The sequence below is a fragment of the Helianthus annuus genome, chromosome 7 (genome assembly GCF_002127325.2).
Source record: "Helianthus annuus cultivar XRQ/B chromosome 7, HanXRQr2.0-SUNRISE, whole genome shotgun sequence".
NCBI classification, from domain to species: Eukaryota; Viridiplantae; Streptophyta; class Magnoliopsida; order Asterales; family Asteraceae; genus Helianthus; species Helianthus annuus.
In genome coordinates this window covers 137,658,018-137,670,553 of record NC_035439.2, presented here as the reverse complement: position 1 = coordinate 137,670,553, position 12,536 = coordinate 137,658,018, and the positions used below count along the sequence as shown (strand labels likewise).

Genomic DNA, 12,536 nt, shown 5'->3' with positions numbered 1-12,536 from the left:
AAAATAGAGTTTCACAAATATTTAAATGGTCAAAATGATAGAGGCACTCAAAGTGAAGCGCTTTTTAAACTATGGGGACTCAAAGCGATCCTTTGACAACAACGATCTAATGCCACTGATCTAGTTTTATCTTCTCTATTCTTTCACCCAATATCATGTCTAAATCCTTCTAAAACAAAAAATTCTATATTTGCATTTTCCACCAACCAAAGTCTTTGCTGTCAAATTTCTGATCTAGGGTTAGGCCTTGTGAATTTTACATAAAGCCTAGCCAACCAAAATACGCGTCACATAAAATATTCGTAAATTTTTTAGCTTGTTTACTGTTTTAATAAAATCACCGAAACAACCCAGTTTGAGGAGTAAAAGCTGAATTATGACAAGTTGATTTATATGTGTTTGCATTCTGCTTATATTATCATGGAATGCCTGAACTTGATTGATAATTATGTAAGAATTGTTTAACATTTTGAATGTTATGGTGATATGCATGTATCTATTCGGTTAAATTTTTAGGTGTCAACGTGTGGTGTGCTATGTGTTAGATGCATGTAGAATTTCATGTATTGCATGAACACACCCTAACGAATTAAATGGTAATCATTCTAGGACGTTGTTGACCATCTTCATTATTTCTCCATCTAAATCTAACCGAGCTTAAACTAAGGTGAGTTCATACTTTTATTAAAAGCATACATTCCCAGGTTTGGGAACTACACTGTCCCTGGATTTGGAACTACTCTATATTCCTGGGTTGGAATATTGTCTATTAAATACCGTATTTTATATATCATGTCTTTAGCTGACTAAACGAAACTGTATCTGGAAAAGTCCCTACGCATTATACCGATTAGTTGCTGGGTTTTGCCAAGAGGGGTACTAGTTAATAGCGCTATTAGGTTCAACAAACCTCACGCCGTGCTGGGAGCCGGACGTGAACTTTTGACCTTGACTTTATATCAATGATGATAGACGTTGATATGGGGCACTACAAGAAAAAACCCCTATAGGGACGACACCTATAAGGACAACACAGGTCCTCTCTGTAGGTCATCCTATAGAGACAACATGTCGTTTCTATAGGGTTTTCGTGCCTTTTAAGATAGGTTACCTTATACGGACGACATATCCTCTCTATATGGTGAAAATAATTTTCTTTTTGCCTTTTTTTATTCTCTAGTTTTTTTGAATTGGAAACTTTAAAAAAACGTTTTAACTTATAGAGACGACGTGTTGTCTCTATAACTTTAAATATTTTTCTCTTAATTTTATTTTATTAATGATCAATATGTATGAAAATAAAAAAAACTAAAAACCAAAGTTTAATTTATAGAGACGGCATGTCGTCTCTAAAAAGTTTGACTAGTCAAAAATAATTTTAATTGAGGCGGCAAAATTTCCCACCATTCTTGTTTTTTAACTAAAAAATATATATTTAAACCTATAGAGACGACATGTCGTCTCTAAAATGTTTGAAATATAACTTTTAAAAAATAAATAAACTAACCTATAGAAAGGACATATCGTCTCTAAAATGTTTGAAATAAAAAAATTCAAAAATAAATAAACTAACCTATAGAAAGGACATATCGTCTCTATAGGGAAACATAATTTTGTTTTGTTTTTTAGTTTTCGTTAATAAATAATTAAAAATACAAAAAAAAGTTATTCGCATATAGAGACATGTCGTCTGTATAAAGCCAATTAAGTTTATCAATTTATTCATGTTTTTTAACTAAAAAATATATATTTAAACCTATAGAGACGAATTATCTCCCTCTTGATTATAAGACAAGTATTTATTTCATTTATTTTCTTGTGTCACGAAATTCTTCACTTTTCTTTATGAGTCCCTTTTATTGATCCTTATGTAACCTAGGAACTGTGCGCTTTGTTTAACTTCTGTTGTCCAGGACTGTTGGGTGGCAGGAAATGGTAATATTTCATTTATGTTAGGTGGTGGGGCAATACAAGCTGGGATAAGACGTTACCCTTTGCTCATGACAGATTGGTGGAGTGTTTTATGTGGACAGTAGAGGCATGGACATACTCGAGGAATTGGGCCTAAGTTTGGAAACGAAGATGCTGATGACGAAGAAGCGGATGATGGTATGGAGACACAGTAACACATATTTGATGTTGAATTATGACGTATTTGTTAAGTAGTTTTATGATGTGTTTGCGACTTAAAATGAACCCGGATTGCGACATTTGTGATATTTATGTAGTTTATGTTTATATAGTTTCTGTGTGTCGTGAACCGGATATTGGCGGGTTTTGATATGAAAAAAACTGGAAAAAGAAAAAAACAAAAAAAAAACCTTTTAGTAGCGACAAAAGTCGTCGCTATTGAGAAAAAGGCCTTTAGCGACGAAAATAGTCCTGTTTCTTGTAGTGTTGTTGGATTATTGGGATTTATGGGTTTAAAAACCTGGACAAATAAATTTTATTTATTTTTTTATTTTTTTAGGACCTATAGAGACGACATGCTGTCTCTATTGGTGAATATATTTCTTTTATAAAATTAGAAGAAAAACATATAGGGACGACATGTCTTCTCTATAGGAGAAAATGACATTTTTTTTATTTATATAAGAAAAGCCTATAGAGACGACATGTTATTTCTATAGAACTTAAATATTTTTCATTATTTTTTAATCAAAACTTATAGAGACGACCTGTTGTCTCTATAGGTGAAAATAAATATTTTTATTTTTTTAAAGTAAAAACTATAGAGACGACATGTCGTCTCTATAGAGCTTAAAAATATTTTAAGAAATGTTTTTTTATCTAGTAAACATTAGTTTATTTTTTAATTATTTTTTATCATATACTTGTAGAGAGGACATGTCCTCTCTACAAATGCATCTATAGTGACGACCCCTCTAGGGACGACTTTTGTGACTTATAGGGACGGGCTATAGAGACAAATCTTATAGAGACGACATGTCGTCTCAATAAGCAAAAAAAGACCTATAGAGACAACATGTCTTCTCTACAGACCTTAAAAATGTCGTCTCTATAAGGTTAATTTCTTGTAGTGTGGCACAACAACTTACAACAGTCAAGTATTTGGTACTACACAGTTTAGTAGCTTAATCATGGGTTAGTTACCCATGACATGTTTTAAATAAACTAATGTATTTGAAACTTACTTTACTTTAAAACCGAAACTGTGAACTCGCCAACTTTTGTTGATATACTTTAGCATGCTTTGTAGGACGTTAGGTACAGCATGGGAGCTTGCAGCATTTAGAGTGTCGTGGCCGACATTAAACTATTGGCTTTAAATTTTATTAAACACTGTGGTTTTTAACGTATGTCTGGATTTTACGTTTAGCTTCTGCTGTTGATTTAAACTATGTTTTGAACATCTAAAATCTTAATCACTAATCGTGTTGATTGTGATGATGTTGATAACTTTTATACTTGGTTCAACATGATTAGTGGCTTGATCCTGGTCAGTCACACGCCTCGCGGTAAAAACCGATTCTTGTACTGAATACACATGTCCATCCAGTTTTAATATAATATATTATGGTAGTATTAAGAAATAGAAGAAAACCATGCGAATGTAGACAAAATATCTCGGGCATTTCAACGGCACGTCACGCTGTATATTAAACTCGAGGAAAACCATGCGAATGTATATAAAAAACACTTGTGTCGAAATGTAGATAAAAACACATATGATGGTATATTCGCAAATAATGAAAAGTTCTGTCCTAAATTAAACTCGAGTAAAACTGTGACATATCCAGGTTTATTACACTTAATAAATAAATTTATTAAAAAAATAAGATAAAACTATAATTATTCTAAAAATCATAAAAAAATGAAAAATAACACACAATTTGTTTAAAACATTCATAGAATAAAAAGTATTTGAGTATAAAATTATGACGTATTTTTATTTTCAACAAAAGTAAAGTAAAATAAAATATTCCTAGGTTTCATGTGGCTAAAGTTCAAGAAGAAAAAATTTTGATGAACAAAATACAAAAGAAAAAACTTTATTGTAACTAACATGATGTATTTAATATTATATATATATATATATATTTAAATGTATATTAAAATGTTTCCTTTACATTTTTATTTTTAATACAATAATTAAGATATTTTATAACTTTTGATATATAATGTTGTATAATAACTTCTATTTAAAATCAAGCCTTGTCGAAACTCCCAAACTTTTGGTTGCACATAGATGCTTCTCTACCGCATCACGAGAGGGAAACTATTTTCATTTTTTTTAACCACACTCTAGAGACCCTTCGATAATTAAGGAGGGCAACACCAGGAGAATTTTTTGCAGAAGTAGGGGGTTTGAACCCCAAAAGAGTGCCATTAGGTGGTCACCAATATTGTTTTCGTCTCTAGGTAAGTCAACCATTCAATCAGCGACCTTCAAGCTCATTTTCTACAAAAAGTCAGATGTTCTGCAAAAGCTGCACAAGTTAATAAAAGTCGTTGTTTCCATTTACAACCTTCTGAAAGTCGCTGTTTCATGTAACAACCTTGCTGAAAGTCGCCAATTCATATAACAACCTTGCTGAAAGTCGCCAATTCATATAACAACCTTGCTGAAAGTCGCCAATTCATAAAGCAAACTTATAATAAGTCGCTGATTCAAAGGACAATGTTAATGAAGGTTGCTGATTCATAAAACAATGTTAATGAAGGTTGCTGATTCATAAAACAATGTTAATGAAGGTTGCTGATTCATCCTACAATGTTAATGAAGGTTGCAGATTCATCCTACAATGTTAATGAAAGTTGTTGTTCCGTAATGCAATGTTGTAATAAGTCGCTGTTTGACCTTGTCGTTTTGCAGGGAGTCAATTTTATAATTGTTCTAAATTGTTCAGTATGCATTTTATAACCCAAATATAATACAAACAGATGCACAACAATTCGTATGTAACATAATGTGTTTGTTAAAATAATATAATGTTGATTTTGCAATTGTGTCTGTATGATGTTCTTTATAAAAGATGTTCGTTGCTTGATATTTCTGGCGATACGAAAATTTGGTCAATGTATCATCATGCTCTTGGATCATTCGGGACCTCATTTATCATGATGTTTTTCTCAGTTTTAATTTTCGTATACCAAGTGGGAAGATCTTGTGTGAAGGAGAACGATCATTCTCATCTACCATCTCCTCCCGTAAGGTGTACGAGGATAATAAAAACTACTGCTGTGGATGCTTCTACGGCTGCTATTGAGTCTTCTGAAAGATTTAGCAGCCGCTGAGGTTGTTCTCATCTACCACCTCCTCCCGTAAATTATTCTGCAACTTCTGGTGGGGGCATCACCCCCGTTTTCGGTAGGAGATTTAGATCCAGTTGTAATGTTGTTCGCCGAACATCATCGAGGTTGCAGAATTCTCAGCATCCTTAACCTTAGACCTCTCATTTCCTTTCGCAAAAAAGTTGCATCAGGAAGCTCGATATACGAAGAAATGGGACGGGTTTAAATTCACTGTATTTCTGTTCTAATTGGAAGCCCGACAAACAGTCTTGCAATTAGAAATGATTTGTTAAAATAGTACGAAGTGAAGTAACATTGTATTTCTGCCTGTATGTAATTAAAATAGTACTGCATTTATGTAATTTGCGGTTTGATAGATCCTATTGTAATGTTGTAATGTTGTTGAATTACCTAATAAATAACCTTGTTAAATTTTGTGTTGTAACATGCCTTGTTGTTGCGAACCCGGTGTAAACATAATTTCAATGATGGTTCAAACGAAAAAATTAGAACTTCTTCAAACGAATAATGAGATCCGAATAACTGACTAGTTGAAACGAACGGTGCCGTATATGTATTTAAAGTTGTTTTAAGACAACTTACATTTTTACTTTTTAGAATATTAAAAAATAATTATTATATGTATATTAACCCACAAGATGGTGGGCTCCACCAACTATCTGGTTCCTCCAACACTATAAATACCAATTGGATTAGGTTCTCAACCCACACTAAGTTTCTTGATGTGTGTAAAATGCAACATATAAATTACATCAAATGTGGCATAAAACTAACCCTTTTTAAGTACTAATGTTGGAAAAAGTGTGCTTTTGTCTTCCTTTTGTATTTTCAGGGTTAAAAGAGCTTAAACGAATAAAAGAAGGAAAAATGCAGCCAAATCCAACATAAATACAAAGAAAAGGAAGAAACGTGGCATGCCCGACTCCTCGACAGCATCTCCGAAAGCAAAAACAAGAAGAAAGCTCAGCATGGGGCTGTGCCCAGCTGAGCATGGGGCTGTGCCCAGCTCAACACGGGGCGTGTCCAGCTCAACACGGGGCGTGCCCAGCGAACACGGGGTCATGGTCAGCCTTGGCACAAAAGACAAACCTGTAGAAGCTTCCATCGCCTACCACGGGGCCGTGCTCAGCGGACACAGGGCCGTGGTCAACTTGCTGCAGGCGCATTTATTGTAATTGCGAATTACAATTAATGAAGAGAGAGAGTCAGATGGACACGGGCCGTGCCCAGCGGACACAGGGCCGTGCCCGAGCTTCTGTTCAGCCTATAAATAGGATTGTTTGGAGCTCTTGCATCTCATCCCTTGGCACACCACCTCTCTCACACTTCACCCACCACCACCATAACACCATCATCCACCACCATCATCCATTGTCCATCATAGGGTGTGTGAGTCGTCTCGGGATCCAAGATTGATCGTAAGAGTTCTTGACAATCAAAGGCCATGTTTGCCTAAGTCTCTTACATCACTTGGTGAAGACAAGTGTTTAGTGTAATACTTTTTATTTTTAATCTTTTGCACTTTTTAATTGGTTTTGTATTAATGACTTTAATTACTAGTTTCTTATGTTGAAGGTGATTCTTCCTTATCGTTTGTCCGTGGTGTCTTGGCATTATTTTACTGTCTATATAAAATAAAAGATTTTCACCATTCATATCTCCACGGTCTATATGGAGGTATGTTGGCTACCTGGTCGGGGGTTAAGGGAACGGTTTGGTAAGAGTCTTGCCATTGTTCAGTGTATAGATCCTGCAAAGGACCTGGGTCAAATTTAGTAGGACCTCCTTTAATGCCCAAATGTATTGGATGGCGGGGGCCAAACTCTTTGATCCCCTTATAAGTTAAACTACTATTAAAACTTTAACCCAGCTACTTAGGACTGTATCCCTGCTGACTCAGACTACTTAGCTGAGGGTAACGTCACCTTCAAAAGAGGGGCCTACCACATTATGCATTAATAACTTAATTAATTATCTTTCAATAATCCGACCCTTTAGGATTGTAGCCTTGCTGACTCAAACTACTGGGTTGAGGGTAACGTCGCCTTCAAAAGAGGGGCCTACTACAATAACTAAGATAATCTCTTAAACAAGTGCAAAAGTGCGAAAATAATCAAAGGTTACACTACACACGAGTCGGATCCAAGTGATTCATCTTGTCTATCTGTTTTTATTTTTTATTTTATTTTTCAGCATTTAGTTAGTTTTATTTTCTTAGATTAAAACCTTTTTCTAACATTTTGATTTGGTTAGACGTTGAGGATAAACCGGTACTAAAAGCTCTTGTGTCCTTGGATGACCTCGGTATCTTACCAACACTATACTACGCCCACGATGGATGCACTTGCCCATATGTGTGTTTAGTGTTAGTAAATATCGTGTTTTATAAATTTAAAACTTGGCTAAAAAGTGTAAAAAGGGCTGAAAATATATACCTAAAATACATTACACCTAACGCACATCGTTTCTTTAAAACAGATAGATACTAAACGAAATCCAGCTTACACAACCCATTCATCCTTAACATTTCTTAACATTTCACTTTCTTTGATCACGGATTCTTTTCGGCCATACCTCGTAAGACTATATTGGGGCGGTGTGTTTTCCTTTGTTAACGGGGCTGTTCAGTTTGACCAATCCATGCTAACAACCTCTTTCCTTATGCGACATAAATCGTCGTATGACCAATTGGTGGATTCAATCTGTAATCATGTTCAACTACAGAAAGAATCGGTGCGCCTTTCATTGTTACTAGGGTACACGTTTCAGGGCATATCTCAGACAACAAAAATTTTCAACGATGATGGTGTTGAAATGTTGAACTATTTAGCAGAAGTATCGGATGGCAACTTCATTGCCGAGATCTATGTTTAGTGGGAGGCAGTTAATCCCGTCCAACACATGAGTTTCACAAACCTTCTGCATGACATTACACAACGTAATGTTGTTGACACCCAAGATTCCGATGAAGATGACGAGGGATACGGGCAAACAATTCAAGAACACCACTTCATGCCTCCTGTTGATAACATAGTAGGTCCGTCCTCCCAGTTTGTGGTCGGTGACAACAATAATGATTAGGGGTGTGCATGGGTCGGTTTGGGTCGGTTTTGACCACAAACCATAACCATAACCGCGATGTCGGTTATGGGATAACCATAACCATAACCGATCGGTTATGGTGGTTATGGTTATTTGGTTTTGATGGTTATAGCGGGTCGGTTATGGGTGGTTAACCGTGTATTTAGCTTAGCTAAAAATAGCTTATTTTTTAACATGGAATAAATTGTTATTGCATATTTGTATATATTAGTATATTACATAATATAAAAGAATATATATAATCTATAATATTAATAACAATTATTTTCGAATCTATACTATATAATAAAAGAAACCTGTTTTGGGATACTTGTCATTCTCTCATTTAATTGACTAAAATTATTAATAATACTAAATATATAATATTTAACCTAAATTAATACAAATTCTTATTATTAATAATATTTAATCAAATCTAAAATCTAATCTAATACAAATTTTTATTATCAATAATATTTAATCAAATCTAATAAGAATTCATACAAATTCCAAAGTTGATATTAACTTTCAAATAATTGAAAAAAAAAATCCGCCTAACATCACAAATGTTTCTGTTAAATTCGATTAATTTATTTGTTCAACAATCACTATTATCTTTATCATTTAGTACGGTTAACCGATTTATCATAATACAACCTCCCACCTATTCAATCATATGATTTTTCAATCTTATATTAACTAAATAAATAAAGATTAATATTCAATCTTATCTTACTTTAAATATAAAAAAATCCGTTAGTTCAAATTAATATTCAATCTTATCCTACTTTAAATATAAAAAAATCCGTTAGTTTTTTTAAATATATTTTTTATTATTTGGTATATAAAATCATATTTATCCAACCCATGTAATACACGGGGGTTTTTAAAAACAAAACTTTTTTATTATTTGGTAAACAATGTTACATTTATTCAACCCGTGTAATACAATGGTTTTAAAGATATATTCTTTTTTATTATTTGATATATAATATTACATTTATTCAACCCGTACAATAAATATGGTTCTTATAAATATAACTTATTTTATTATTTAATATATAAAATTACATTTCTTCAACCCGTGCAATAAAGGAGGCTTTTAAAAAGATAATATTTTATTATTTGGTATATAAAATTCATTTATTCAACCCGTGTAATGCACGGGGTTATAACCTAGTATTCAAATAAAGTGATATGATACATTCCATAAATTTAAATAAACATTCAACCAAAACCACAAAATGATATGAAAAAAAACCCATAAGTACTAAAAATCTTCAGTCAAAAACATCAAATATTAAAAATATGGTGAAAAGTTCAATATGCTACAAAGATTTATTACATGTCGGTTTGGTTCGGTTATGGTGGGTATGAAAAAATGATAACCATAACCGACCCGCTACTTTCGGCTTAAAAAAAATCATTAACCGACCCACCGGTTTTTTATTTGGTTCGGTTTTTTCGGTTCGGTTTTATTGGTTAATTCGGTTATGGTTCGCTTAATTCGGTTTTTGCACACCCCTAATAATGATGGTTTTGATGATTCAGAAAGTTGCAGCATCGAAGAAAGTTCTGAGAGTGAAGAGGCACCACCATCCGACGATGGCACTTCTGACGACGAGGCTGCAGTTAACCAACACACTGATTGACCCTGGCTCAGCCGAGGCCTATCATTCCAGGGACACATGACGACCCAGACGAGGACGAGGAACTTAGGGATTACATGTGTCCGGATTATGAAGATAATCCAATGGACGTATGGAATCCAAAAGTAAAACAGATACGTCTCGGCATGTATTTCAAATCTAAACAGGAGGTGGACCTTGCTGTTCGAGAATGGAACATTGGTCGTGGAAGGGAAATTTTTGTGATGGATAGCAAACCAACTTTATACAAAGTTAAATGCTACACCAGAAACAAAAATTTTAAAAACCCTTTCCCTCATGCTCGTTTGTGTGAATGGCGTGCAACGGCATCAAAACAGAAACACCAACACCTGTGGCAAATTACCAACTGGGCGCCTGCCCACAGTTGTTATTCCACGGTGGTGCGCAACAACAACAGGTGCCTTAGATCTAAATATATCGCTGCACACATCCTACCACAAATTTGTACAGACATTGCGTTGAAGGTGAAACACATCAGGACGCATATAAAGCAAGCGATGTCTGTCGATGTTACGTATACGAAGGCGTGGCGTGGACGAAGAAAGGCAATTGAGAGGATATATGGAACCCGGGAAAGCAACTTTCAGGAGCTGCCAAAGTACGTGTTACGGCTTCAGTCTCGAAACCCTGGTACGATGGTTTCATGGTTTTATCACCCGCACTCGGCTCCAGGACATCCAACATTTAAATATGTTTTTTTGGCATTTGGTACTATCCGCACGTTTCATCTTTGCCAGCCTGTCATCTCTGTGGACGGCACACACTTGAAAGGAGGGTACCGTGGTAAGTTGTTGGCTGCGGTAACCAAAAACGCCAACAACTACATAATGCCAGTGGCGTACGCTCTAGTTGACGAAGAGACGGTTCATAGTTGGTGTTGGGTTTTCCAAAATTTGAGGGAATACGTCACCAGAGACTGTAACGGTAGAATTTGTGTTTTATCAGTCCGTCATGCCAGGATAATTAATGTGATGGAGAACCTTGTGGATTGGAGGGAACCAAACGCCTACCACCGTTGTTGTCTTCGGCATGTAAGAAGCAATTTTAGTGGTAGGTTCAAGACCAAGTCTCTTAGGAAGCTGTGTTGGATGACCGGGAGCACAAGTCAACGCAGAAAGTATGTTTGGGCTGTGAGGGAAATGCGGATGTTAAATCTGGATGCTTGGAACTACCTGAACGACATCGACAAAAGCAAGTGGACTATTGTGCATGACCGCGGAAACCGTCGTTGGGGTAACCTTACGACGAACATATCCGAGTCTATGAATAATGTCTTACGTGAAGCAAGACTCCTGCCAGTAAAAGCCTTGATTCATTATACGTGCACCAAGGACGTATCAGAGTATGCTCGGCACGCGCAGATGGCCCAAAGCTGCAATACCCCTCTACCCCCTCGAATTTGGTCCAGGTTTAACAAGTTGCATTCCGTAGCTATGCGAAGTGTCCGTCTACGATGTCAGAGAAGGTCGCTACACGGTAGTTTCAAGGGAAGAAACCAATGATGACGGTGGAAACGAGTACACCGTTGAATACAGACGCAGGCGGTGCTCATGCGGGAAATGGCAAATGCTTAGATTCCCTTGTTCCCATGCTATCTCCGTTTGCGCTTGGAGGGTTGAGCAACCACATGACGTTACCAATTCCATATTCCACACCACCACCTATCAGGAACAGTACATCGATCATTTTTTCACCCTGGGACACAAAGATGAGTGGGAAGAAGCGAAATGGACAATTCAAGGGGACCCTTCGAGGGTCACAACACATCGAGGCAGGGTTCGTTCAAGAAGAATTCAAAATGAGATGGATGTTAACTACCACGATGAACCCCAGGCACGTCGATGCAGCAGATGCGGAGAAACCGGGCACAACAAAAAGACCCGTGGCCGAAGTTAAGTTAGTAACTTGTTGTGGTTTTTACTGTTAAGTGTAAGGTGTATCCTCCTATGTTTTGTGTTTGGTATTTCTGTTTGAATTCTCAATTGGTGTAATTTAACAATTAAGACATTTGTTCCAAAATTCACTAAGAAACATTAAACACAACAACACACATATTATTGAATTGAAAATACATAAGACAGGAGCTAAAGTAGAATATGGTGGGGTTCAAAAAGATGAATCAGAATCGCTATCGTAATTCTGATACTGCTCCCATGGATCATCACTAACCACTGCGTCATCTGATAACGCGTTTGAGTCTCGATCACTGTCGGATGGCTCAGTATGCCTACAGTAGTACTGGTGTCCATTGCTGCATTGTGGTCTCCATAAGGCTGCCCCCCTTTCGACAACTGAGATGTACGGGCTGCTAGGGTTTTGTGGTACTGCCACGAAGGAAGTTTGATTTTGATTTTGCTGACTATGATGATCTGGACGGTAATGATGTTGTTCTATTGTTGAAGGTCTGGGAGGGGCATACAGCTGTTCAGTGGAGGGGAGCACACTGTTAGGGTTTGGTTGTCGAGCAATATGGTTACGGTTGGTTTGGGGTTCAAGAAAGTTACGGTT

General features: G+C 36.0%; 1 protein-coding gene across 1 annotated transcript; it reads left to right on the top strand.

Moving 5' to 3' along the window:
• Nucleotides 1-10,084: 10,084 nt before the first annotated feature.
• On the top strand, nt 10,085-11,530 carry LOC110866999. The gene has a single exon (XM_022116146.1). The coding sequence runs from the start codon at nt 10,085-10,087 to the stop codon at nt 11,528-11,530; it is 1,446 nt and encodes a 481-aa protein (XP_021971838.1).
• The last annotated feature ends 1,006 nt before the right edge of the window (nt 11,531-12,536 follow it).

What these genes read in the sequence shown, in the direction of transcription:
- LOC110866999 (XM_022116146.1), top strand. Translation starts at nt 10,085, where the DNA reads ATGTGTCCGGATTATGAAGATAATCCAATGGACGTATGGAATCCAAAA.